General features: G+C 61.1%; 1 protein-coding gene across 1 annotated transcript in view; it reads right to left on the bottom strand.

Moving 5' to 3' along the window:
* Positions 1 to 17,770, bottom strand: part of PPP1R12B (protein phosphatase 1 regulatory subunit 12B) — a 188,930-nt gene extending 171,160 nt beyond the window's left edge. Inside the window, exon 1 of the mRNA XM_054176320.1 lies at positions 17,391 to 17,770. Within this exon, the coding sequence (XP_054032295.1) occupies positions 17,391 to 17,678 (288 nt within the window). The 5' untranslated portion in view covers positions 17,679 to 17,770. The remainder of the gene's footprint in view (positions 1 to 17,390) is intronic.
* Between the last annotated feature and the right edge of the window lie 10,226 nt (positions 17,771 to 27,996).

The raw sequence follows: 27,996 nt of genomic DNA, 5'->3' as shown, positions 1-27,996 counted from the left end.
GCAGCAGCCAGCCCCAGGGATGCAGCAGCAGCAGCAGCCAGCCCCAGGGATGCAGCAGCAGCAGCAGCCAGCCCCAGGGATGCAGCAGCAGCAGCAGCAGCCAGCCCCAGGGATGCAGCAGCAGCAGCAGCAGCCAGCCCCAGGGATGCAGCAGCAGCAGCAGCCAGCCCCAGGGATGCAGCAGCAGCAGCAGCCAGCCCCAGGGATGCAGCAGCAGCCAGCCCCAGGGATGCAGCAGCAGCCAGCCCCAGGGATGCAGCAGCAGCAGCAGCAGCCAGCCCCAGGGATGCAGCAGCAGCAGCAGCCAGCCCCAGGGATGCAGCAGCAGCAGCCAGCCCCAGGGATGCAGCAGCAGCAGCCAGCATGTGGTGGAACTGCTTAAGAGCAGCAAGCAAACAGCAGCAGACCCCAGCCAGGACTGCTGGCAGGAAACCACCAGTGCCATGTTCCTCACCATGTTCCTCACCATGTTCCTCACCATGTCCTCCTGCCAGCCAGGGGCTTCTCAGCTGGGGCCCAGGCAGGGCCTTTGGCTGCCCCTCACTGCCCTGCAAGCCATGGGAGCTGCCTGGCCCCACCTGCCAGCCAGGGCACCCCAGCTGCTGCCTGCAGCACTGCTCTGCCTGCACCAGGCTCAGGCACTCCAAGCCTCTTCTTAAACCAGCTTCCCAGGGCAGCACATGCCCCTGCTGGGCACAGGCTCCACAAGCTCAGGTGGCTGGCAAGATTAAGCCAGGCTGGACCCTAAGCCAAGCTCTTTGCAAGAACACAAGCTGAGGCCTGCTGCCTTGTGGCTGTTCATTCCTGCAGGTGCTCCACAGGGACCAAGCAGCCAGCACCTGTGGGCTGCTGGCAAGAGCCACAGCTCCTCATCCCCTGCCAGAGCCCAGCCTGTGCTCCCAGGGCCTCCTGCCCTCCCTTCCATACCCAGATGGCACTGAGCAAGTCAGTGTCTGAAGTGAGGCAGCGATTCAGCTGGCAGCTGGGCTCCACTGAAGTGGTCTCAGGAGCCCAGGGCCCAGCTTGCTTTGCAGCATTTCCTCCAGCCTCAGCCCTTCTGCACAGGGCAGCAGCAAGCAGCAGCCTGCAGCAAGTGGGAGGACAACTGCTGAGGCCATTAATGAAACTGAGGCAGCCAAGAAAGGTAACAGCCCTGGCCTTAGGAGCCACTGCTGGCTGCACTGCAAGGTGGCTCCAAAGCAGTAATAAGGAGCAGAAGTCCACCCTCACCACCTCCCTCAGGAGGTATTACCTGGCAGTGCCTCCCACTGCATGTCTGCTTCTGAAGAAAAGAGGTCAGGAGATGCCTCCAGCCTGACCTGCTGCTGCCAGCTAAGCAGCTCTGAGCCTGGGCTAAGCCATGGTGCAAGGCTGCAGCCAGCAGCAGGGGAAGCAGGGGAGGCAGGGGAGGCAGGGGAGGCAGGGGAGGCAGGGGAGGCAGGCTGGCCCTGCTCCTGCAGGACTGAGCTCTGAGGAGGTTCAGAGGCAAGGCAAGCTGAAAGAACCTCTCCTGATTCCCTCCTGGCAAGGACCTCACCTCACCCCCCCAGTGTTTTAGAGGGAAAACCATGAAATGAATCCAGGAGGTAAGGAAAGCAGGGAAGTGGCCTGGGAAGGGTCTGTGACAGCAGGGCCTGAGGCTGGCTGCAGAGAGCTGCAGGCAAGGAGGAGCAAAGCTTTGTGCAGAGGCTGCAGAGCCTGGCTCAGGATGGGCACAGGCATGAGGCTGAGGACACTGCCAGGGCTCTGGGGCCCAGCCTGCCCAGGGTGGCTGTGCAGTTTCCTTCCCCAGAGAGACTCCAAACCCAGCTGGACACTGTGAGCCTGGGCTCTGGGTGCTGTGAGGATGATGAAGGGACTTGAACATCTATCCTGTGAAGAAAGGCTGAGAGCCCTGGGGCTGCTTACTCAGGAGGCTGAGAGGGGATCTGCTCAATGCCTATAGATAGCTGAGGGGTGGGGGGCAAGAAGGGGCCAGGCTCTTTTTGGTGGTGCCCAGTAACAGAAGAAGGCACAACAGGTACAAGCTGGAGCCCAGGAGGTTCCACCTCAACAGCAGGAGAAACAACTTTGGTGTGAGGCTGCTGGAGCCTGCAGCAGGCTGCCCAGAGAGGTTGTGGAGTCTCCTTCCCTGGAGTCATTCAAAACCAGCCTCAATGTGACCTGCCCTGAGGGAGCTGCCCTGGCAGAGGGCAGAAGGATGGCCAAGGGCTCAGGTCCAGCCAACATGGATTTAGGAAGGGCAGGTCCTGCCTCTCCAACCTGAGCTCCTTCTATGATCAGGTGACTGCCTGGTGGACGTGGGCAGGCTGTGGATGTGGTCTACCTGGACTTCAGCAAGGCCTTTGACACCGTCCCCCACAGCAAACTGCTGGCCAAGCTGTCAGCTCGTGGCTTGGACAGCAGCACTCTGTGCTGGGTTAGGAACTGGCTGGAGGCTGAGCCCAGAGAGTGGTGGTGAATGGTGCCACAGCCAGCTGGCAGCCAGGCACCAGTGGTGTGCCCCAGGGAGCAGTGCTGGGCCCCAGCCTCTTGAACATCTTCATTGATGATATGGATGAGGGGGTTGAGTCAGTCATCAGCAAGTTTGCAGATGACACCAAGTTGGGAACAGAGTTTGGTCAGGCAGAGGGCAGAAGGGCTCTGCAGAGGGACCTTGCCAGGCTGCACAGATGGGCAGAGGCCAACAGGATGGCATTCAACAAGGCCAAGTGCCAGGGGCTGCACTTTGGCCACAGCAACCCCAGGCAGAGCTACAGGCTGGGGGCAGAGTGGCTGAGAGCTGCCAAACAGAGAGGGACCTGGGGGTGCTGATTGACAGCCAGCTGAACATGAGCCTGCAGTGTGCCCAGGGGGCCAAGAGGGCCAAGGGCATCCTGGCCCATATTAGGAATAGTGTGGCCAGCAGGAGCAGGGAGGTCATTGTGCCCCTGGACTCTGCATTGGTTAGGCCACACCTTGACTACTGTGTCCAGTTCTGGGCCCCTCAGTTTAGGAAGGACATCGAGACACTTGAAGGTGTCCAGAGAAGGGCAACAAGGCTGGGGAGAGGCCTTGAGCACAGCCCTGTGAGGAGAGGCTGAGGGAGCTGGGGTTGTTTAGCCTGGAGAAGAGAAGGCTCAGAGGTGACCTCATTGCCCTCTACAACTACCTGAAAGGTGGTTGTAGACAGGAGGGGGTTGGTCTCTTCTCCCAGGCAACCAGCACCAGAACAAGGGGACACAGTCTCAAGCTGTGCCAGGGGAGGTTTAGGCTGGAGGTGAGGAGAAAGTTCTTCCCAGAGAGAATTGTTGGCCCTTGGGATGTGCTGCCCAGGGAGGTGGTGGAGTCCCCATCCCTGGAGGTGTTCAAGGGGAGATTGGATGTGGCACTTGGTGCCATGGTCTAGTTGTGAGGTCTGTTGGGGCAGGTTGGACTTGATGATCCTTGGGGTCTCTTCCAACCTTAGTTACTGTGAGGGCTTGGACTCAATGACCTCCAGAGGTCTCTTCCATCCCCCACCACACTGGGACCCTGTGACAGTCCCCAGGACAAGTGGGCTGGTCCTTCAAGCTACCCTGAGCCCCAGGCCAGGGACAAAAGGGGAAGGGATGGCCATGGGGCAGGGCTGGGACGAGGTGGGATGCTGAGGAGGGAGCTGGTTGATGTCACTGCAGAGTCAGTGTCTCCTTTCAAAGGTCATGGTGACAAAGGGAGGCTCCTGATGACACGCAAAGAGCACCCGTCAGGCAGGAAGGATGCAGGGAACTGGAGGTCTGTCAGACTCACCTCAGTTCCTGGAAAGCCTACACACTAAATCCTCCTGAAAGCTCCTTCCAGCCCCCATGGAGTCCCCAGGGGCAGATCTTGCCTAGCTGGATTGCTCTCCACATGAGAAGCTGCTGGGTGGATGCTGGGACACCTCTGACCCCAGCTGACAGCATCCTGGATGGGCAGGCTGCTGAGAGCTGCACTGCAGCAGCAGAGGAGGCAGCAGAACGCTGTCTGGAAGGTCAGCTCAGGGGGTGAGCAGCCCCCAGAGCCCAGCTGGCAGCCCAGCCCCAGCAGCCTCCCCCAGGGCTGATGCTGGGCTCAGGGTAACTCCATGCCTTCATTAGCAAAGTTGATTAACACCAATTAGAGGACAGAGAGCACTCTCAACAGGTTTGCAGATGGTATCAGACCAGCTGGCAGGGCTGGGGCTGGAGAGCCTGCTCAGAGGGACCTGCACAGGCTGGAGGACAGGAGGGGCCTGATGGAGAGCTTGTGAAGGTCAGCCAAGGCAGATGCAAAGTCCTGCCCCTGGGCCAGGCCAAAGCCTTGCAGCACCACAGGCTGGGGGCTGCAAAGCTGCTCTGCAGAAAGAGACCTGCCAAGCTCTCAGGGCAGGCAGATGAGCAGGCAGCCAAGGGAACTGCTGTCCTGGGCTATGAGGAAGAGACTCTGCCACAGCACTGACCTCCTGCTCCTCAGCAGCTTGGGCTGGTGCCTTTGAGCACACCTTCCACCCTGCACAGCCTGAGCAGGGGACACAGGGCCTCCACCACGTTAAGCAGCCTGAGGAGAGCAGCAGCACACCAGAAGCTGAGCTGGCTGCAGGTTGGCTCCCTGAGAACACACTGAAGAGGCACAAAGCAAGGCAAGATCACCAAGCCAGCATCAAGTGGTGAGACCAGGCTCTGAAGGTTTAACCCAGCCACTACCTGCTTCAGAAGCAAGCCAGCAGCACTTCCCAGGCTTCTCCAGAGAGCTCCTGCAGCTCCAGAGTCATAATTGTGCTTGAAACACTTGCTGCAGCCTGCTGAAAAGCCATCTGGGCAGCACCACAGGAAGGCAGCTGAGCAGCAGGGCAAGGGAGGCAGCTCTGCCCTTCCACTCTGCTCTGCTCAGCCCCCACCTGCAGCACTGCCCCCAGCCCTGCTGCCCCCAGCACAAGGAGGACCTGGAGCTGCTGGAGAGGCTCCAGAGGAGGCCACAGAGATGAGCAGAGGGTGAAAAACCTCTGCTATGGAGCCAGGCCGGGGGAGCTGGGGCTGTGCAGCCTGGAGAAGAGCAGCCTTGCAGGACCTGAAGGACTCCAGGGTGCCTCAGCTCAAGGGCAAAACCACTATGGTTATCTCAGTGCAGCTCCCTGGGGGGGCTCCACCAGCTCCAGGCTGCTTTGGGTCATGGTCAAACTCAACAGACAGGAGCCAGGTTAGGCCAGCAGAGCCCCCACAGAGCTGCACCACTTCATGAAGTCTCTTTGAGTCACCTCTGGCTCAAGCAGCAGCTGCTTGGACAGGGCCTGGCACCATGAGTTGTTCTGCTCTCAGATTTCAGTTTTGGTCTCAGCTACACAAAAGAGCTGTGGCCAGGCTGGGAAGTGTGCAGAGAAGAGCCAGGAGGATGAGCAGGGCACTGGAGGAGCTGTCAGGAGAGCAGAGGCTGAGAGAGCTGGGGGTGTTCAGCCTGCAGAAGAGAAGGCTGAGGGGAGGCCTCATTGCCAGGGAGCAGGACAGCCAGGAGGGCTGCCAGGAGGATGCAGCCTCCCTCTGTCCCATGCAGGAGCCAAGGGCTGCTGGGGACAATGCCTGCTGGGGACATTCCCACTGGACTGCAGCAGCAAATGGTTCCCCAGGAGCAGGCAGAGGCTGGAATCAGCTCCCAAGGGCAGGGGGGGATTCCCTGCACAGCTTTCAGCCTCAGCCTGCCAGGCTGCTGGGGCAGCTCCCTGCAGCTCCACCATCCCCTGGAAAGCTTGGAGCAGCTGAGCCTTGGGGTCCCTCCCAGCCTGGCCCTCTGGGGCTCTGTGCTCTGCTGCTCAGGCAGCAGCTGTGCACTCCCCAGCTCTCAGACCCCTCTCCTCCAGCCCTCATTCTGGGAAGAGTTTCCATCCTGAGCCTTAAATGCCCTGGGCAGGAGCTGCTGGGGCTGGAGCAGCCCAAGGGCTAGGGACCATGCTGGGAAGAAGTGTTCCCCTCAGCCCCCATCTGCCCCAACCCTCCTTGCCCAGGGACAAGAGCCAGCAGCTGGGCTCAGCAGCCTGCCCTGGCCAAGGCAGGGGAGGTGATGCCCACAGCTGTCCTGCTGCCAGGCTGCAGGGGCAGCTCCCTGCAGCTCCACCATCCCCTGGCTGGTCCTTGGGGTCCCTCCCAGCCTGGCACTGAGTGCTGTGATGTCAGATGTCAAGAAGCACACAGCTCTGCAACAGAAGTGCCTGAAGTGCCCAGGAGAGTGAGGAATGACAAAGTATAAATAGGAAGTGGCTTCAGACAGATGCCAGAGGTGGAAGGGGAGCCAGGGCTGTGCTGCAGCTCAGAGCAGCAGAGGGGCCAGGCTCAGCCCCCCTGCAAAGGCAGGGCCACAGAAGGGGCTGGGGGCAGGAGGGCTCTCTGCACATTTCCCAGAGACTCATGAGGGAGGCTGGCTGCTGGCAGAGCCAAGCTGAAGCTGCCTGTGCCCTGCTGCAAGGTCAGCTCACTGTGAGGGAAACCCTGCCAGAGACTCTCACAAGTTCAGGCTCTGCTATTTTTCATTCCAGGCTGCAGGGAACAAGCTGCTCCCTGAAGATGGTCTCCAAGCAAGCCAGCAGAGCCCCCCAGCCGAGAAGCCCCCTCTCAAACAGCAGTGGTCAGTTGCTCTGCTGGCAGCAGAGAGCATTACTGAAGCTAAGAGCTTAAAGCTGGAAGGAGAGAGCTCATTCAAACCTTTGTTTAGAATGGTTTGGGCTGGAAGGGAGCTCCAGAGCTCAGCCAGTCCAACCCCTCTGCACTCAGCAGGGACATCCTCCACTGGATCAGGCTGCTCAGAGCCTTGCTGAGCCTGACCTCGAGTATCTCCAGGCATGAAGACTCAACCTCCTCCCTGGGCAACCTGCTGCAGTGCTCCAGCAGCCTCCTGGTGCAGAACTTGTTCCTAATACCCAATCTCAACCTGCTCTGCTCTCATTTCAAACCATTGCCCCTGGGCCTGGCCCTGCAGGCCGTTGCACACAGTCCCTCCCCAGCTCTCCTGGAGCCCTTCTGGTCCTGCAAGGCTGCTCTGAGGTCTCCCTGGAGCCTTCTCCAGGCTCAACAGCCCCAGCTCTCCCAGCCTGGCCCCAGAGCAGACCTCCTCTGGAGCCTCTCCAGCAGCTCCAGGTCCTTCTTGTGCTGGGGGCAGCAGAACTGGAGGCAGTGCTGCAGGTGGGGGTCTCACAATGAAGTGCTTCAGCCCTCTGGTCATCTTCATGGCCTCCTCTGGACCCTCTCCAACTGTTCTACCCTTATGCTAGAGGCCCCAGAACTGAAGGCAGTGCTGCAGCTGGGGTCTGAGCAGAGCAGAGGGGCAGAGTCCCCTCCCTGTGCTGCTGCTCTCCCTGCACACAGCTGCCTGCTGGGCTGCCAGCAGCCCTCATGCTGCTGTACAGCTCCATGAATCTCCTGTTGGGGTCCCCAGAGCTGGGCACAGCCCTGCAGAGGAGGTCTCAGCAGAGCAGAGGAGCAGGGCAGGCTGGAGCTCCAGCACAGCAGAGCTCAGCTCAGCTCTGCCTGAGGCTGTCAGCAGCTTGCAGCATTCCTCTGTGCAGCCCTGGCTGGACCACGCAGAAAGCTGTTCTTGAATCCATTCGTGCTGCAGCGAACCCCAGGAGAGCAGGAGCCCCAATCACCACCACAGCACTCCCTGGGCTCTCCCAACCTCAGCTTCCCCTGCCAGAGACCTGCCGGCCACCTCCTGCCCCAGCTGCACCTTGCTCCCCGTGCGGAGCAGCCCAAGAAAGGAGCCTGCAGGGACAGCTGCGGCCCCTCCCGCCCCAGCACGGCTGAAAATAGCCTGCAGGCTCAGCCCCCGGCAGCGAGCCGGGGCAGCGAGCCGGGGGGGCAGCGAGCTGGGGCAGCAGGCCGGGGCAGCGGGCAGGGGCAGCGGGCAGCGAGCCGGGGGGGCAGCGGGCCGGGGCAGCGAGCCGGGGCAGGGAGCCGGGGGGGCAGCGGGCCGGGGCAGCGGGCAGCGGGCCGGGGCAGCGAGCCGGGGCAGCGGGCAGCGGGCAGCGAGCCGGGGCAGCGAGCCGGGGCAGCGGGCAGCGGGCAGCGAGCCGGGGCAGCGAGCCGGGGCAGCGGGCAGCGAGCCGGGGGGGCAGCGGGCCGGGGCAGCGAGCCGGGGCAGCGGGAAGCGAGCCGGGGGGGCAGCGGGCCGGGGCAGCGAGCCGGGGCAGCGGGAAGCGAGCCGGGGGGGCAGCGGGCCGGGGCAGCGAGCCGGGGCAGCGGGAAGCGAGCCGGGGGGGCAGCGGGCCGGGGCAGCGAGCCGGGGCAGCGGGAAGCGAGCCGGGGGGGCAGCGGGCCGGGGCAGCGAGCCGGGGCAGCGGGAAGCGAGCCGGGGGGGAGCGAGCCGGGGCCGCGGGCAGCGAGCCGGGGCAGCGGGCAGCGGGCCGGGGGGGGCAGCGAGCCGGGGCAGCGGGCAGCGGGCAGCGAGCCGGGGCAGCGAGCTGGGGCAGCGGGCAGCGGGCAGCGAGCCGGGGCAGCGAGCCGGGGCAGCGGGCAGCGGGCAGCGAGCCGGGGCAGCGAGCCGGGGAAGCGGGCAGCGAGCCGGGGGGGCAGCGGGCCGGGGCAGCGAGCCGGGGCAGCGGGAAGCGAGCCGGGGGGGAGCGAGCCGGGGCAGCGGGCCGGGGCAGCGAGCCGGGGGGGCAGCGAGCCGGGGGGGCAGCGAGCCGGGGGGGCAGCGAGCCGGGGCTCCGAGCCCTGCGGGGCCACGCCGCCGGCACCGCCGCGGACAGCGGGCGGGGAGAGCCGGGGAGCAGGGCTGGGAGCTGCTGCCAGGGCCCCCGCACCCCGTGGGGGGCTGCTGCCAGGGCCCTCACACCCCGGAGGGGATGGGGGCAGGGGGCTGCCAGGGGCTGGGGTTTCTCTCCCTGTGGCTCCTCAGCCCAGGCCTGTGCCCAAACAGAGGGTTTGGAGGAGCAAAAGCAGAGCAAGCATTTCAGAGTGTCGGAAGCCTCCCCCTGCCTTCCTTTGCAGTCACAAATCCGAAGGAAGAGCAAATCAGCTCAGTTTATCCAGCCCCTTGCTTCACCTCCCCCCCTGCCTGACAGCATTGCTCTGGTCTGCAGGGTCTGACAGGGCCTCCCTGCACGGCGTGCAAGAGAGCTCCGCTGAGAGCCGGCAGGGCAGCTCAGCAGCCTGATGGCTCCACGTTAGTCAGTGATCACCTCAGGACATGACCCCCCAGCACTTCAGACATCTCACAGCAGGGCAGGGGCTGGAAAGGACCTCCGGAGCTCATCCAGACCCGGGCCCTGCCAGGGCAGGGCACACAGAACACATCCAGGGGGGTTTGAATCTCTCCAGAGCAGACTCCACAGCCTCTCTGGGCAGCCTGCTCCAGGCTCCAGCAGCCTCCCAGGGACAAAGTTTTCCCTCCTGCTCCCCTGGCAGCTGCTCTGCTCCAGCTTGCCCCCAAGTGCCCCTTGTGCTGTCCTTGGCCATCCCTGAGCAGAGCCTGGCTCCAGCCCTGCACAGCTTTATCCCCAGCCCTGAGGGCAGCCCTCAGGCTGCTCTGCTCCCAGCTCCCAGCCCCAGCTGCCTCAGCTGTGCTCACAGGGAGATGTTCCACGGCTCTGGGCTGGACTCTCTCAAGCAGTTCCCTGAGCTCCTTCTTGACCTGAGGGGCCCAGAACTGGCCACAATATTCCAGCTGTGGCCTCAGCAGGGCAGAATAGAGGGGGAGGAGAACCTCTCTCAACCTACTCACCACAGCCCTTCTAATCCACCCCAGGATGCCCTTGGCCTGCTTGGCCACCAGGGCACACTGCTGGCTCAGGAGCATCCTTCTGGCCAGCAGCACCCCTAGGTCCTGTGCTGCTCCAACCCCCTGCCATGGGCAGGGACACCTCCCACCAGCTCAGGCTGCTCAAGGCCTCATCCAGCCTGGTCCTGAACACCTCCAGGGAGAAGGCAGCCACAGCCTCCCTGGGCAGCCTGTGCCAGGGTCTCAACACCCTTGCACAAAAGAACTTCTTCCTCAGCTCCAGTCTAACCCTGCTCTCCCTCAGCTCCAATCCATTCCCCCTTGGCCTGTCCTTGTGAGAAGTCTCTCTCCTGCCTTCCTGTAGGTTCCCTTCAGGCACTGGAAGGCAGCTCTGAGGTCCTCCTTACTGATCCAAGAGTGCTGACCTGGACAAGCAGGCAGCACCAGGGCCTTGTCCCCATCTCCAGAGCAGGCTGAAGGATTTGATCTGCAGAAGGCTTTCAGCATTTATTAATCACAAGCTAAAATACCTTTGCTTCCCCAAAGGAGATGTCCCTGTGGGGCCAGAGCTCTGGAATGCCCAGCAGCACTGCTGCAGAGGTGGGAACTTCTCCCCAGACAGCACCAAGGGCCCAGGGCCATCACTTCAAGCTGGTGCCATAAAGGAAGCTGTAGCTGAAAATCCTTGCTCAGTGTTTATGGGGAGCACCAGAGCTTGACTCACCTCACGGCTGGGCAGGATAAACAGAGGCTGAGGAAGGAAGCAATGGAGATGCACATTTCCCATGCTGGATACTTACTGAGCCAGGCTGAGCTTCCTCCCAGCATCCAGCAGCTGAGTGAAGGCTGTGGCTGACCCAACCAGTCAGGAAGGTGTCCCCAAGCAACACAGAGGCAGGCTCCCTGCAGGCACTGCCAGGAGCAGCAGCGCTCCCAGCCTCTAACCCCTTTCAGTCCAGGGTTAGTTTGTTTAGTCTGGAGTTAATTCTGCCCACTTAGGAGATTGTTTTGAAATGCAGAGGCAAGGGACAGACAGCTTCAGCAAGCCACAGGGACAGGCAGGAGAGGGGCTGAGCAAGCCAAAGGCGAGGGAGTGAAGGCACCGGGGCGGCAGGGCAGCGCTTCAGGTTTGAGCTGGGGCGGAGAAGCTCCTGGGGCACCGCAGGCTGCTTGCAGGCTTCCTGCAGCACTGCATTCCCAGCTGAGAAGCGAGAGCCCCAAGAGCTCCTTCCCTCAGCCTGCTGACAAACCCTGCTCCTGACAGGCAGCTTTCATCCCAGGGCAGGCAGCTCGCCGCTGCTGTTCCCACAGGCAGGAGCACGGCTCCAGAGCAGCAGCAGCTCCGCAGAGCTCAGTGGGGAAGGAAAGGCTCTCCCCAGCTAACCTCTTCCCAGGATTAAGGTATTTTTAGGCAACACAGCCACCCACTCTTCAAAAGATGCAGCCTGCTGTATGACACCATCAGCACAGATTAGAAGGTGAGAAGCTGAGCCACCTTCAGGGGCAGCTGGGTGCCCCAGCCATGTGTGTCTGCAGTGCCTGGGGGCTGCCTTCCAGGCCTCCCAAGCCCCTGGACCTCGGGCTGCACCTCACCCTTCAGGCCCAGTTTGGCTTTTACTGTGTGGAGATCAAGTAACTCCTCCTAGAAGCTGCTGCTGTGTGCACTCTGTGTGGGTAACCACTGCCCAGGGAGCTCAGGTCTCCTGTCAGACCACCTCAGCTCCTTCAGCCACTGCTGCAGTCCCAGCCCTTTGCCCTCCAGCAGGGACAGCCCAGCTAGAAAATACACCAAGCCCCCCAGGAACCCTCTCTCCCTCCCTCTCAGAATCACAGAATGCTTTAGGTTGGAAGGGACCTTCCAGAGCATCCAGCTCCAGCCCCCTGCCATGGGCAGGGAAAGCTACCACCAGCACAGCTTGCTGTAGGCCTCATCCAGCCTGGTCCTGAACACCTCCAGGCAGGGCACAGCCACAGCCTCCCTGGGCAGCCTGTGCCAGAGTCTCCCCAGCCTCACTCTAGAGAATTTCTTCCAACTCTACCCTGCTTCAGTTCCAAATCACTGCCCCTCAGCCTGTCCCTCCCAGCCCTTGTCCAGAGTCCCTCCCCAGCTCTCCTGGAGCCCTTCAGGTACTGGAAGGTTGCTCTGAAGTCTCCCTGGAGCCTTCTCTTCTCCAGGCTGCACAGCCCCAGCTCTCCCAGCCTGGCCCCACAGGGGAGGTTCTGCAGCCTCTAACCATCTTGGTGGCCCCCTCTGAACCTGCTCCAGATCCATGCCCTCTCTGTGATGGGGCTCTCAGTCCCCTGCTTTTGTTCCAGTGTTAGCACCTTGATGAACCTTCCAGCAGCCCACAGACCGTGGCTGGGGAAGAGGCTGCAATGTGTTACCTCTGGCCATGCTTCTCTGCCCCAAACTTCTCTGCTAGGACTGCACACAGTGTTTGGAAGTGAGGAAAGGGCCACAGCTGCTGAGCCCAAACCTGAGCAGCCTCAGACTGGCACAGATGCTGCTTTGTAAGGCTCTGAGAAGCACCCAGACACACCTGCAGCTCTGGCCTAAAGCAGGAGAAGCTTCAGCTGGGACTGCCAAGGAGGCAACTAACCCAGAGCCAATGAACTGCCACAAGTGCCCAGCCCCTCAAAACACCTCAAAAAGAAGTACCAAGAGAAGGTGTCCAGAGAAGGGCAGCAAGGCTGGGGAGGGGTCTGGGGCACAGCCCTGGGAGGAGAGGCTGAGGGAGCTGGGGTTGCTTAGCCTGCAGGAGAGGAGGCTCAGGGGAGACCTTCTTGCTCTCTGCAACTCCCTGAAGGGAGGTTGGAGCCAGGTGGGGGTTGGGCTCTTCTCCCAGGCACCCAGCACCAGAACAAGAGGACACAGTCTCAAGCTGTGCCAGGGGAGGTTCAGGCTGGAGGTGAGGAAGAAATTCCTCCCAGCCAGAGAGATTGGCCCTGGGAATGTGCTGCACAGGCAGGTGGTGGAGTCCCCATCCCTGGAGGTGTTTAGGAAGAGCCTGGCTGAGGCCCTTGGTGCCATGGTTGAGTTGCTCAGATGGTGCTGGGGGAGAGGTTGGACTGGATGGTCTCTGAGGTCTTTTCCAACCTGCTTAATTCTGCATTCTGTACTTAAGAGCATGGTAAACAACAAACTCAGAACTTATCTCAGGAGCAACTTAGTTGTCCATGGAAGAGGCAAAAAGGGAACAGAGTGCAACCCAAAGGGCAGAGAGGGGATAAACCACCTTGGCTGCTGTCATCATTTGCCAGCCAAAGCAGCACTGCCTCTTTCTTACTCTGGGAGATGCCTTCCCAGCTAGGACCATCTGAATTGTTTGTCCTCCCCCTTCAGACTCAACTTTCATTGCAGTTTCCCCTTCAGCTCCTCCTGGCACCCAGCAGGGAAGGAGAGCACCTCACATCCACTGCCCACCACCAGCAAACGTGGAAGCAGCTCAGCTGCAGCCCAGGGTTTCACAGCAGCTCTCTGGATCACTTCTGAAGGTTCTCTCACCTTTAGCTGAAACCTCTCCTCCCATTCTGCATCAGCCACAGAACCACTGCCCAAACTGCAGAGGTGGAGGAGAGGAGGCTCCAGGGGGACCTTAAAGCTGCCTTCCAAGAGCTGAAGGGATCCTGCAGGAGGGCTGCAGAGGGACTGAGAGTGCCCAGAAACAGCACAAGGGAGAATGGTTTGCAGCTGAGGGAGAGCAGGGTCTGGATCTTAGGAAGAAGTTCTTGAGTATGAGGATGAGGAGACCCTGGCACAGGTTGCCCAGGGAGGCTGTGGATGTCTCCTCCCTGCAGGTGTTGAAGGCCAGGCTGGGAGAGATCTTGAGCAGCCCAGTGCATCTGAGAGGCAGCCCGTGGCAGGGAGGCTGCAGTGGATGATCCCTGAGGCCCATTCCAACCCAAACCATTGTAGGATACATCCAGTGAAGTAAATCCCTGGAAACATGGAACTGACTTGGCAGCACCCAGCTGCAGACACACAGAGAGCTGAAGCCACAATGGTGCAGGTTTGTGCTGCACCTGATGCCTCCAAAGAGGAGGCTGACACAGGCAGGAGGCTCACAAACCACTTGTCACTGACAGGGCTACTGCCCAAGTGCAGCCTGGCAATAGCAGGGAGAGCTCCTGGCCCAGCAGCCAGTGCACCATGGCTCTTGGTCACACTGGCCCAGATCCTACCCCAAGTGTCATTTTACCTTGCTGAATGCCTGCCAGGGCTTGGGGCCACTGCCCTTCAAACTAACTAACCCAATTTGGGGCTTAGGTCCTGCAGGAGCAGATGCAGGCTCTGACAAATGAAGGCAATTGGCTTTGTTAACCCTTCCTCTCCCCACCCAAAGAGGCCTGTGCAGAGCAAGCCTCACTCAACCCACAACATGGACTTGAGCCACTCCTGCCTTGCACAGAGCAAGCTCCCTGCAGCACAGAGATTTCCTTCCTCCCCACAGGGCTGCCTGGCTCCCCAAGGGCTACAGAGGAGCAGAGGGTGGCTGCCCCCTGCCCTGCCTCCTGCATTTCTCTAGCACTGAGAGAAGCTATTCAAAAGCCCTCACGTGGGCTACATCCACTCCATGGGCCAGCCAGCACCCTGGGGACCCTCAGCCCCTCTGGACCTCAGCTGACCCTTGACCACACACAGCCTTGCTCCCCAAGCCCTGGGAGAACATACTTTGGGCAGAACTCAGAAGGACCTCTCCAGCTGTGAGGAAGGCTTTCAGCTGATGCAGATTCAGAGGTTCACAGCACACAGGACCTACAACCCCCCAGCAAAGCAGTGTCCCTCCAGGCTGGGTCTGTGAGAACACCTCAGGGGTGTCTGAGACATGGTGATGGCTGGAGAGGAGCCAACCTGTGCCCAGGTGGCCAAGAAGGCCACCAGCAGCCTGGCCTGGAGCAAAAGCAGTGTGTGGAGCAGGGCAGTGATGGTGTCCCTGCACTGGGCACTGGTGAGACCACAGCTGGAGTACTGGATTCAGCTCTGGCCACCACAGTGTAGGAAAGACACTGAGGGGCTGAAGTGTGTCCAAAGAAGAGCAATGAGGCTGCTGAGGGCTGTGAGGGCACTGCACAAGGAGGGGCTGAGGGAGCTGGGGGTTGCTCAGCCTGGAGGAGACTGAGGGGAGACCTCACTGCTCTCTGCAACTCCCTGAGAGGAGGCTGGAGTGAGGCTGGGGTTGGGCTCTCCTCCCAGGTAACCACAGACAGGATGAGAGGAAATGGATTTAAGTTGGGCCAGAGGAGGCTGAGGTTGGAGAGGAGGCAAAATGTCTTCGCTGGAGGAGTGGTCAGGGCCTGGCAGAGGCTGCCCAGGGAGGTGGTGGAGTCCCCATGGCTGGAGGGGTTGCAGCAAGCTGTGGCCATGGCACTTCAAGATGTATTTTAGTGGTGATGGGAGCTGGTGATGGGAAAGGTCTTCTCCAGCCTTAATGCTGCTATGCAGAGGAGAGAATGTTAACAGATCAACAGGACACTGGGGCAAAGCTTCTGGACAATTCCAAGTAAGGTCACCTGCCCTCCCTGAAACCTCTGAAGCAGCACTTTGTGCCACTGCCCTGCTTGTACAGCTACCACCTGCTGGACTACTCACTCAGCTGAAAGCTCTTCTGTGACAAGCCCTAAGTGTGACTGCTCTGTGTCACCCAGTGCTTCCCCTGCAGCCTGCCTGGCAATGGAGAGCTCATCATACAGTGACCTCACAGACACAGTCCGGGAATGGCTCAGCTTGGAAGGGACCTCAGAGACCACCTGCTCCAACCCCCTGCCATGAGCAGGGACACCTCTCAGCTAGACTTGGCTGCTCCAGGCCTCCTCCAGCCTGGCCTTCAACACCCCCAGTGAGGAGGCAGCCACAGCCTCCCTGGGCAGCCTGTGCCAGAGCCTCAGCAGCCTCACACTGAAGAGCTGCTTCCTCAGCTCCACTCTAACCCTGCTCTGCCTCAGCTTCAAGCCATTGCCCCTTGTCCTGTGGCCATGCACCCTCACGAAACACCCTCTGGGCAGACACCCAGTGTCTGAGGGGTCAGCCTTCAGCATGCCCTTTGGGCCAAGCATCACATTACCTACATCAGCAAGAGGCCTGGATGCTTCTGAAGTGCTCACTGTCGATCCTGGCTGGGAAGCCCTCATGCAGTCATCCCAACTCTTCCATACTTCCATGCACCTCACACCCAGCCCTCCTGCTTGCCAGAACACTCTCACCAGCCAGTGCCTCTCACTGGTGCCCACACCACGACTTATCCACCTGCCAGTGAGGGCACCCCCCCCCTGCTGGGGATGCCCTCAGCAGTGTAACCATTGGCTGCTGCCACACCAAAAAGCCCCAAAGCCAAAAGGCTGAGCTGCTACAGAGTTCTCCCTCCACCAGCTGCAGCCTTATCCCAGCTCACAGCCCCTGAGCTCCTCTGCTCTTTGCCTCACAACTTATTTTTGGCACTGCAGAACAAAATGCACAAACATCCCTGCCCCTTGCTCTCTGCCAGCCAGGAGCCAGCCAGCTGTGCCCTGAGCCCTCCAGCAGCCCCAGGGCCTCCCTTCAGCAATGCCAGCCCAGCAGAGCCAGCCTCCCCAGCCCCAGTCCTGCCCTCCTGGTGCTACTCAAGCTTTAGTCTTTACCCACACATTATCTCCAGATGTTATTCCTGGACTGGGCTCCTGTTCCCCAGTCCCATCACTGCATGCTTTAATCTGGGAGATCTTCAGCTAAGGAAGCTTTCTGCCCAGGGCTGGCCTGGATTCAAATCAGATTGGTTTCAGTGACCAGCTGCAACAATCTGGGGCGCCGATTCCACATGCCCTGAGAAGTTCTGAGCCAGGCTGGGAGAGCAACAGGCTGCCCAAGGCTGAAGGGCAGCAGCTCACAGGCTCCTCACACCGCTGCTCCTTCCCAGGACAGCGGAAAGCTGCAGCCCCAGCCCCAAGCTTCTGTGCAGCCCAGGCTTCACGGCTCCAAAGACAGCTCCTGCCACCACTTTTGTGTCACCTCCAGCACCCTCTGTGGTCTCCAAGACGTCGTGTCGGCGTTTCCCAACACGTCTGGAGCAGCCTTAATAGAATCTCCGTCGCTTATCTGAAGCGGGGGCACTGCCTGCGCCCTGCCAAAGAGCGGCTCGGGGAGTTTCAAGGCAACCCTGAACACAAACACAGAAGCCGAGGAGACACTTCTGACCTTGCAAAAACCAACCCCCCCACCCCCCGGGAAATGTTTACGGTCCCGCTGCTAGCTCCACAGCCTCCCAGCGCAAAAGCAGAGGCTCTCCAAAGGCACAGATCGCCCCCCAAGCCCGGCCGGCCGCTGCACCAGCCCCCTGCTTCATTTCGCTACCGAAGCTCCTCGGTACCCCGCTGCGAAGCGGCCACCCCGAGCCGCTGGGCTGGGAGGCGCCGGCAGCTCCCCGCACGCCAGCTCCCCGCTCCCGACAGCCGAGCCCGGCAGGATGAGCGCAGATCAAAGCCTTCTGCCGCCGCTTTGTTTATAAACAAGCCGCCGCCGGTGCTGCAGGTACCGCTCTGCCCTCCCCCTCCCCCGGCACCGGGGAGCCCGCGGAAACCCGCGTCCCCCCCCCCCCGCGGGACGCGGCGAACCGCCGCCCGGGGCCGCCCGGGGCCCCTCCCGGCCGCCGGAGCCTGGCGGGGGGCGCGGGGGAAGCCTCGCAAGGCAGGGGCGGCGGGGCCGCTCCCCGCCCCGGCCCGGGCCCAGCTGCCGGTACCTGGTGCAGGGCTGTCAGCCCGTCCACGTTGGTGGTGTTGATGCGGGCGCCGCGGCCCAGCAGCCGCTTCACCTCCTCGGTGTCCCCGCTGGAGCAGGCGGCCAGGAAGACGGCGCCCTCCTCGAAGCGGACGCGGGACCCCCCGGCGCCACGATGCCGGCCCCGGCCGCCCCCCGCCGCCACCGGCTCCTGCTCCGTCAGGGAGCCCTTCCAGCGCCGGAGCTGCTCGGCCCGCCGCAGCCGCGCCGACTCGGCCCGCTTCCCGCCCAGGTGCTCCGGCTCCGACATCGCCGCCGCCGCACTGAGGCGCAGGGAGCGCGCCGCGCCTCAGCCGGGAGCGGGGCGCAGCGCCCCCGCCGCCATCTTCGCTACGCCGCCGCCGCGCCCGCGCCGCCCGCGCCGCGCGGCATCCCGGGACTTGTAGTTCCCGCGGGCGGCGCCGCACCTGCGGGCGGGGCGAGCCCGCCGCCGCGCCGCGCGCACCTGGGACGGCGGCGGCCGGACTACAGCTCCCGGCAGCCCCTGCGCGGGGCCTGCCCGGCCTGGCCCGGGGGGGTGAGGGGCAGGCACCGCCCGGCCGTGCCCACGGGAAGGGCCGGGCCCGCCCGCGGCGCTGCTGTGGGCAAGGGGGAACAGTGGGGAGAGATGAGGGTGGTGAGACCCCGGCCCCTCTGCTCTGCTGAGACCTCCCCTGCAGGGCTGGGGCAGCTCTGGAGCCCTCAGCACAGACAGGGAGCTGGGGGAGCAGGGCCAGAGGAGTCCACAGCAGTGCTGGCAAATTCAGGCTGGGGATGAAGGGCTGGGGAGCAGGACTTGGGGGTGCAGAGCTGGCCAGGAGCTGGGGGTGCAGAGCTGGCCAGGAGCTGGCACTGAGCGCTGCCAGCCCAGCCCCAGCCTGGCCTGGGCTGAGCCCCAGCAGGGTGGGCAGCAGGGGCAGGGAGGGGATTCTGTCCTGCTCTGCTGAGACCTCCCCTGCAGTGCTGGGGCAGCTCTGGAGGCCTCAGCACAGCACAGACAGGGAGCTGGGGGAGCAGGGCCAGAGGAGGTCACAGCAGGGCTGGAAGCCCTCTGCTGGGAGCCCAGGCTGAGAAGGTTGGGGTTGTGCAGCCTGGAGAGGAGAAGGCTCCAGGGAGACCTCCTGGTGGCCTTGCAGTGCTTGCAGGAGCCTATAAGAAAAATAGGCAGGGACTTCATGGATGGGCCTGTTGTGACAAGAAAGGCAGTGATGGTTTAAACCAAAAGAGGCAGATTGAAAGTGGAGAGAAGGAGAAATGTTTGACTCTGAGGTTGGGGAGAGCCTGTGCCAGGCTGCCCAGAGAGCTGGGAGCTGCCCCGTGCCTGGCACCAGTGCAGGTCAGATTGTGTGGGGCTGTGAGCAACCTGCTGTGGTTGGGGATGTCCCTGCTGGCTGCAGGGGGGTTTGGAACTAGATGGCTTTAAAGCTTTCACCCCACACAAAGCAGTCTGTGGTTCAATGGTTCTGTGATGTTCTCCAGCTCCCTTGCCATCAGTGACAGCTCTGGAGCTGCAAGTGCATGGCAGCAGTTGAACAGCATCTTCACCTCACTACAAGAAGGACATGGAGGTGCTGCAGTGTGTCTAAAGAAGGACAACAGAGCCAGTGAGGAGTCAGGAGAATAAATCCTATGAGGAGCAGCTGAGGGAGCTGGGGTTGTCCTGCCTGGAGAGAAGGAGACTGAGGGGAGACCTCATTGCTCTCTGTAACTCCCTGACAAGAGGCTGGATCCAGGTGGGGGTTGGTCTCTTCTCCTAAGGAGTAAGCAATAGGATGAGAGGAAATAGCCTCAAATTGCACCAGGAGAGGCTTAGCTTGGACATGAGGAAGAATTTCTCCCCCAGAGGAGTTGTCAAGGCCTGGCCCAGGCTGCCCAGGGCAGCGGTGGAGTCCCCATCTCTGGAGGGGTTTCAAAGCTGTGGAGGTGTGGTGCTGAGGGTTGAGTGGTGACCTGGCAGTGCTGGGTTAAGGGTTGGACTCCCTGCTCTTAAAGGTCTTTTCCACCCAAACTGATTCTATAATTCTATCACTCCACGAGGCAGCTGACACAGAAAAGAGCTCAGTCTGCCACAGGACCCAGGCCAGCTCTGTCAGCTCCAGCTGCCCCTGGCTGCCCAGGCCCTTGCCAGAGAGGCAGTGAGGAGGATGCTGAGCTTCCACAGGAATGCTTTCCCGGGTTTCCTGTCGTCAAACCCGGAGCCTGGCCACGCCTTGGCGAAGCGGAGTGGCATTCAGGTGGCAGCAGCTCAGGGAGCGGCGAGGCGAGGAGCAGAGAGGTCTTACCAGGACACGGTGGCAGCGTTGCTGTAGCCACCAGGCGCGGCAGGTCTGCTGGCCTGCCGCGGAGAGCCATGCCCGTGGGCCAGCAGGCTGCTCCCTCGCAGCTCCACCTGCCGGAGCCGAGCCGAGCCGAGCCGAGCCAAGTCACCCAAGCCAAGCCAAGCCGTGGCCGCTTTCGGAGGCGGCGCTCGGGAGGGCTCCGTTGCGCCTTCTCCGAGCCCCCTCTCGTGGCTGCAGCGCTCCGCGGGCAGAGCGCTGCGGAGCCTGCGCGGCTCTGCCCCAGCAGGGCGCTGAGGGTCCCCCCCCGGCAGCCAGCGGAGCGCTCTCCCTACCCCTAGCGGGGTGGCCGCCCCTGCTGCAGGTTATTTTGTGCTATCGAGCCGCCAAACAAAGGACTGGCCTCAGACTGTGGGTTAGAGGAAGCGCAGCAGGGCAGGGTGCTGAGTGCCCCGGAGCAGCTGCTGTGGGCTCCTTATCCCTGAGGGAAACCCAGCAGCTTTCAGCAGAGTCCCAGGGAGAGCCCGGAACGGCAGCAGCTCACCCGAGAGCCCCGGCACGCACGGTGTTCACAACAGCCCTAATTAACAGTTGGGGCCACATTAAGGGCTATTAAATATTCATTCACAGGGATCCCAGATCACACTTCATTAACGGTCTCAGATCACACAGCTGGAGTTAGGAATTGGTATGGAAATGGTTCAGAGAATCAGGGAATGGTAGGGGTTGGAAGGGAGCTCTGGAGAGCATCCAATGGAGGGGTTGGAAGGGACCTCTGGAGAGCATCCAATGGAGGGGTTGGAAGGGACCTCTGGAGAGCATCCAATGGAGGGGTTGGAAGGGACCTCTGGAGAGCATCCAATGGAGGGGTTGGAAGGGACCTCTGGAGAGCATCCAGTCCAGGCCCACTGCTCATGCAGGTTCACCTGGATCAGGTGGCACAGGCACAGGTCCAGGCAGGTTTTGAAAGTCTCCAGAGAAGGAGACTCTCCACAACCTCTCTAGGCAGCCTGCTCCAGGGCTCTATGACCCTCAAAGCAAAGTTTCTCCTTAAGCTCAAGTGAAACCTTCTGTGTTCTAGGTTGTGGCCATTCTAGAAGGGCAACAAAGGATGAAGGCTTCACACAGCTTGCAGCTGCTGGCAGCAGGGCAGCAAGGATGCTGCCTGCTGAGCCCTGGAATCATCAAATCGTTTGGGTTGGAAGGGACCTTTAGAGTGCAGCTGTCAACCTGTCACTGCCAGGTCACCATTAAACCCTGCTCCTCAGCACCACATCCACACAGCTATGAAAGCCCTGCAGGGATGGGGACTGCACTGCTGCCCTGGGCAGCCTGAGCCAGGCCTTGACAGCAACTCTGGGGGAGAAATTGTTCCTTGTGTCCAACTGAAGTCTCCCCTGGGGCAACCTGAGACTGTTTCCTCGTCTGTCACTTGTTCCATGGAAGAAGAGACCAACCCCTCCTGGCTCTATCCTCCTTTCAGGGAGTCACAGAGATCCAGAAGGCCTCCCCTAAGCCTCCTTTCCTCCAGGCTGAACACCCCCAATTTCCTCAGTCACAGCACACAAGACTTGGGTTTAAAAGCAGCAGGACAAATGAGCAGCAGTACATCAATGCAGAGTCACAGGGCAGAATTTACTGTTCTTGGCTGAGAGGCCTTTGGCTGTGGGGTGCTGGAGGCTGAAGTCCCTCAGCACAGGCTGCTGGTGCCTGCAGGAGCTGGGGTGTGTGCTGGGACCAGCTCTCACCTTCCTGTGCCTCCTCTCTTCCCTGAGGGGTCAGTGAGTCATGGTGAGGAGCTTGCTGGGTCCATGCTGGACCAGGCCTGGAGCTCCATAACTTTGCATCCTATGCTTCAAGGACTTAAATATTTCTGGCTGTGTGCCAGGCTGCCATGAGCCACCTTCAGTTCATGGTTTCTGAGCACCTTCCCTGCCTGCTGTGTGGTGATGAGGTGAGGACCCCTCCCATCCAGCCAGAGCATCCCATGCTCCTGTGAGAGCTGCCTGAGGCAGTCAGCCTTCCGTGTTCCTAAGGCTTGCCTTTTATTTTCCTGACAGGAATCCTGCCCAGGAGTATTTGGAGAGCTTGCTGGGGAAGAACAACCCCATGGGGCAGTATAGATTGGAGACTGAGCTGTTGGAGAGTACTGAAGGGGGAAAGGACCTGGGGGTGCTGCTGGGGGGGAGGTTGGCCATGAGCCAGCAATGTGCTCTGGTGGCCAAGAAGGCCAAGGGCAGCCTGGAGTGGGTTAGAAGGGCTGTGGTGAGTAGGTCACAGAGGTTCTCCTCTTCCCCTACTCTGCCCTGGTGAGGCAACATCTGGAATATTGAGTCCAGTTCTGGGGCCCTCAGGTCAAGAAGGACCTCAGGAAACTGCTTGAAAGAGTCCAGCACAGAGCCACAAAGCTGCTGAAGGCAGTGGAAGATCTCCTGTGAGGAGAGCCTGAGGCAGCTGAGGGCTCTGTAGCTTGGAGAGGAGGAGCCTGAGGGTGAGCTCCTTGCTGGTGATGAAGCTGTGCAGGGTGATGCCCAGAGGCTGGAGCCAGGCTCTGCTGGGGGATGCCCAATGCCAGCACAAGGGGCAGTGGTGGAAGCTGAGGCAGAGGAAGTGCCATGGGAACAGGAGGAGAAATTTTGTCACTGTGAGGCTGACAGAACGCTGCCCAGGGGGGTTGTGCAGTCTCCCTCTCTGGAGATATTCCAACCTCACCTGGCTGTGTTCCTGTGTGCCCTGCCCTGGGTGCTCCTGCTCTGGCAGGGGGTTGGACTGGATGAGCTCTGGAGGTCCCTTCCAGCCCCTAATGTTCTGTGATTGATTTCTACAGGACTCCTGGCCATCAGGCTGAGCCCCTGGCTGAGCAGAAGTCCTCCACAGCCACATCTCCTGAGAGCTGGCTGTAGATCACACAAGCAGTGATCCCCAACCTCCTGGCATAGGAGCTGTGGCTGCCAGGATGCAGAGCTGCTTTGCAGGGCTCTGCCTGTGCCCCAGCCTCAGCTGGAGGGGCAGTGCAGGGTTCCAGGGGACTGTCACATCTGCTTCCTGCCACTCTGCAGCCACCACAGCCAGAAGGGTGGCAGCCCCAATCCTCTCTTGCAAATGGGATATATTCACCCCCAAAAGCCTGGCTGGGGGAGGAGACTGTTGTCTGTGACTGCCAGCCTCTCACCATCCTGCCAGCACCTCAGACCCCCTGTGTGGCACACATGGCTACAGCCCCATCCCTGCTTCCCTACAACCCATGCCTTCAAGTTCAGTCCAGCCCTGGCTTCCTTCAGTTCCAACAGTGAGTTTCTGAACACAAATTCATTGTTCCAGGTCTGCTCCTGGGATGAGCTAGATGAGAATGTGTGACCCAGCTGTGCACCTGCTGGCTCCTGAGCAGGCCCCATGGCTGTGTGCTCCCAGCAGCTGAGGTCTTTGAGGACCAGTTTCCTTCTTTTCAGCCTCTGAATTCCCTTCAGCTGCTCTCTCACCAGTAATGGCTTTGTTTACAACTCACATTTTGGGGCTGCAAAGGGGTCCTAGACTCAGGATCACAGAATGGTGGGGCTTGGAAGGGACCTCTGGAGGTCATCCACTCCAACCCCCTGCCAAAGCAGGGACACCCACGTCAGGCCACACAGCACACATCCAGGTGGGGTTTGAGTCTCCAGAGAAGAAGACTCCACAACCTCTCTGGGCAGCCTGCTCCAAGGTGCCAGCAACCTCACCCCACCTCATGCTGAGGTGGAACTTCCTGGGTTCCAGTTTGTGTCCACTGCCCCTTGTCCTTTCAGAGGACACCACTGAGCAGAGCCTGGCCCCTGCTTGACCCCTACCCTTCAGACATTTGTAACCATTGATCAGCTCCCCTCAGTCTTCTGTTCTCCAGGCTAAACAGCCCCAGACCTCTCAGCCTTTCATGATCAGGATTTAATCTTCTCCCTCTTTGCCCAGAGTTATTTCCATGTTTGTTCCCTGGCCCTTTTCTATTCACTGTGAAACAATTTTACCCCACCAGCCACAAGAGCCATGCAGGAATTGGATACCTGGTGAGCTCCACTCTCTTGGAACGTTTTGGTGGCCCTGCCATTATCCTCTGAGCACTGCTGGGTTTGTTTCAAAGCTTGTAACAGCACTTGGATGCCTTGATTGCTTTTGGTCACTCCTTTTGACACCGCTGGTCCCAGTCCACTGTTGGAGGACACTAACTTCATCTTCCCTGTGACCATTCCCAGAGGCCTGGCCATGTCAGACCCTGGCACCTTTAAACCAAAAGAGGGAGATTCAGACTGGAGAGAAGGGGAAATTTTGTATCCTGAGGGTGGTAAGACCCTGTCCCATGTGTCCCAGAGAGGTGGGAGCTGCCCCATTCCTGGAACCATCCCAGCTCAGGTTGTCTGGGGCTCTGAGCAACCTGCGCCAGTTGCAGCTGTCCCTGCTGACTGCAGGGGGTTGGTTACCCAGTGCCAGGCCGAGCAGGCGCAGGATCCGCGTTGGAAGCAAACCCGGAGCAGGTAGCATCCCCAGTCAGAGCTGGCTGGGTGGGAGCGGCAGGAGCTGCGGTCCCTCCGGCGGCCGCTAGGTGGCGCAGTGCCCACGGCAGCGCTCAGCCCCCAGCCCCGCGGCAGCCTCCGCTGCGGAGCGCCAGGGAGCGGACAGCAAAGCCGGCGCCGTGCTGCAGGCCCCGAAAGGGACCTGTCTGCTGCCTGGGGGGGACGTGGGGAGCGGAGGTGTGATGGACTTCGGGCTCCCTGTCCTCCCACAAAGGGTGGAGGCGGCATCCCAGCCGCTCGGAGGGGACAGGCTGGGGTCACACTCGCTCTCTGCAGATGGAGCTGTGCGCTGCCCAAGCCTGCTGTCCTTCTCCAGCCCCCTCCGGAGCAAACGGCCTCAGAGCAAAGCCAGGCTTTGCAGCAGCGGACCCCGAAGCTGAAGCTGATGGCTGGCTTCCAATACAGCCACTCCACCTTCCCTGGAGAGAAGCAGCAGGGATGTGCCAGCCTCTGAACCCTCACCTCAGTGGGAAGCCAGCTGGAGGGGGCAGCTCTGTCCAGGTCTGCTGGAGGCTGGCATCTGCAGCAGCATCTCAAGCACTGCATGTCAGACACCCTCTGAGTCATCTGGCAGAGGTTTCCCAGCCTCCAGGGGAAAGGATGCTCACCCCCTCCTGCTGTGGTGCTGTCAGCACTGGGGTATGCCTCCAACTCTCTATAAGGCCTCAGGAATCCCTGAGGAAGGTCCATGAGCACTGTGACCAGCTGCAGTGGGTGGTGTCAATGTGCTGCTGTCACCATCCTCTTCACAGTGTGCCAGCCTCCATCTGCAGGCTCATAGAATGGTTTGGGTGAAAAGGGACCTTAAAAGTCCATCCAGTCCAACCCCCTGCAGTCCCCAGGCACATCTGCAACTAGAGCAGGTTGCTCACAGCCCCAAACATCCTGAACTGCACTGGTGCCAGGCGTGGGGCAGCTCCCAGCTCTCTGGGCAACCTGGGACAGGTTCTCACCACCCTCAGTGTCAAACATTTCTCCTTCCCTCCACTCTGAATCTGCCTTATTTAGTTTCAAACCATCCCCTCTCGTCCTGTCCCAACAGGCCCTGCTCAGAACTCTGTCCCTAGCTCTCTGGTCAGCCCCTTAAGCACTGCAAGGCCACCTGAAGGTCTCCCTGGAGCCTTCTCCTCTCCAGGCTGCCCCAACACAGCAGAGGGCTTCCAGCCCTCAGAGGCACAACCATTGTGGCATCTGGTAATGCCCCAGTAGAAATGTGGCTGTGCCCTGTCAGCCAAACCTGCACCTTCCCTTCAGTGGGGCCCTGAACACCCAGCTCCCAGGGCCAGCTGTTCCTGCTGTGCCTGACTGTGAGGTGGAGCTGCTGTGCCCTGAGCTGTTGGATAGGCTGTGCCCAGGGTCCTTCAGGTCAGGTCAGCTCTGCTCTGCTTGCCTGGGTTCCTGCAGCAAGTGATAGCTCTTCACCCCCCTGTGCACAGCCACCATGGCAGTGTGGCTCCTCTCCCACTTACCTTGTGCCCTGTGACACAATTCATCCCTGCTGCACACAGGACCTGAGCAGCACATGGCCCTCATCATCCTCATCCCCTCCCTGTGTTCCAGGCCTTGGTTCAGGACCAGGAATGTCTTCAGGGCATAATTACTGTTGAATTTGGTGCCAGTTCTCCAGGTCCAAGGGAAGCAACTCCCTGTGCTGCTCCCCTCGGCAGGGCTGCCTCCTCCTTTCCTCCAGTTTGAGGAATGCACTCCCAGCAGCCAGGGCAGCCTGGGCTCCTCAGCCACTGTGCAAACAGGCTGCCTGTCCTGGGTGAGCTGCTGTGGCTGAGAGGACAAGCAGTGGGAAGGGTGCCCTGCCAGCCTCTCCTGGCAGCCTCTGCTGGCAGCTGCCTTTATTCTTTTGATGCCTGCTTCCATTTACAGCAGCAAAAGCCCAGCCCAAGCATGAGGCTCAATGGCAGCTTCTGCTAACTTGGCCTGGCTTGACAGTCCTGTCCATGGCCACAGCTCCTGGGAGCTCTGGAGCATCCTTGCCTTCTGCAGGGGCTGGCAGCTCCTCATGGGTCACAGACCTCAGGCTGCAGACACCAGTGAAACCATTCCCTTCTCCTGCTTCTCTCCTGGAGCCCCCTGTGGAGCTGCTCCTGGAAGGGGCTGCCTTCTGCTGGCCTCCAAGTCCAGCTGGTGGAGCACTGACGACATGGAAAGTGCCTGAGAAAGGGAAGGTTCTTTCTCTGTCCAGTGCCTCCTGTTCCTGTCCCAGTGTGGGGTCTGCTGGGGCCTGGGCTGGGTGTCCTGCTCTGCTGCCTGCCCTCCTTGCAGCCAGCTTCCACGGCAGAGGATGGTGGCTGGGCCCTGGAGGATGGCTGCCAGGGGGATGAAGGGTGGCAGCTTGCACCCCAGCAAGCTGAGAGTCAAGCAGGGATGAGCACAAGGGAAAGCCCAAACTCCAGCAGGGACTGCAGAGGTCTGCAGGGGTCTGAGCAGGCAGCAGCACCCAGGGGCTGCTAGTTTGGTGCCAGGCCACAGTGCAGGGCTTGCCCATGGACCAACCTCAGTGCCAAGTGATGTCCCACAGGGGAAAGTGCTGGGACTAGAGCTCTTTGACATCTTTGGTGGCCATAAGGACAGCGGGGCTGAGGCACCCTCATCAAGTCTGTGGATAACACCAAGCTGTGTGGCCTGGTGGACACTGGAGGGGATGCTGTCCAGAGGGACTTGGGCAGGCTGCAGAGGGGGGGTTCCAAGCCAACCTCATGAAGTTCAACAAGGCCAAGGGCAGAGTCCTGCAAGTGGGCTGGGGCAATCCCAAGCACAAATCCAGGCTGGATGAGGAGTGGCTCAAGAGCAGCTTTGAGGAGAAGGACTTGATGACAAACTCAGGATGAGCTGGGCAACTTGTTCCAGTGCCTCACCACCCTCACTGGGAAGGATTTCCTCTTAATGTCCAACCTCAATCTCCCCTACTCCAGTTTCAATCCATTGCCTCTCATTCTACCACTACAGCCCCTGCCCAGCCTTCCTCTAGGACCCCTTCAGACACTGAAATGAAGCTCTGAGGTCTCCCTGGAGCCTTCTCTTCTCCGGGCTGCACAGCCCCAACTCTCCCAGCCTGGCCCCACAGCAGAGGTTCTGCAGCCCTCTGATCATCTTCCTGGCCTCCTCTGGACCCTCTTCACCAGATCCAGGTCTCTCTTGTGTTGAGGGCCCCAGAGCTGGACAAAGCACTGTAGGTGAGGTCTCCCCAGAGCAGAGCAGAGGGGCAGGATCCTCTCTCTCCACCCCTGGCAATGGGCACTGGCAGCCCAGAAGGCCAAGGGCAGCACAGCTGCCCTTGGCCTTCTGGGCTGCCAGTGCCCATTGCTGGCTCCTGTGCAGCTTCTCCCCCTCCCCAGCACCCCCAAGTCCTTTCCTGCAGGGCTGCTCAGGATCTCATCACCTCCAGCCTGGACTGGTACCGAGGATTGTCCTGAGCCAGCTGCAGGACCTTGCACTTCGCTTTGTTGAACCTCCTGAGGTTCTCCCAGGGCTCCCTTCTCCAGCCTGCCTAGCACGGCTGGGATGGGGTGGGACGTGGCCGGGGTTCCCTGCGGCGTGGGGCTGAAGGCGGAGGGTCCCCGAGGCCGGTGCGGGAGCGGGACCCGGGCAGGGCGGCGCATCCCCGCCGGCGGCGCCGGGGACGGTGCGGGGCCCGCTCCCACGGGCCGCTGCCGGTGGCAGCTTCCCCGCCCGTCCCCTGCTGGCCGTGCCCCCGGGGCGGTGGCCGCCGTGACATCAGCCCGGGCTGGGGCCGAGCGCAGCGCCGCCGCCCTGCTCC

Source organism: Dryobates pubescens, chromosome 35 (genome assembly GCF_014839835.1).
Source record: "Dryobates pubescens isolate bDryPub1 chromosome 35, bDryPub1.pri, whole genome shotgun sequence".
NCBI classification, from domain to species: Eukaryota; Metazoa; Chordata; class Aves; order Piciformes; family Picidae; genus Dryobates; species Dryobates pubescens.
This window is presented reverse-complemented; position numbering and strand designations above follow the sequence as displayed.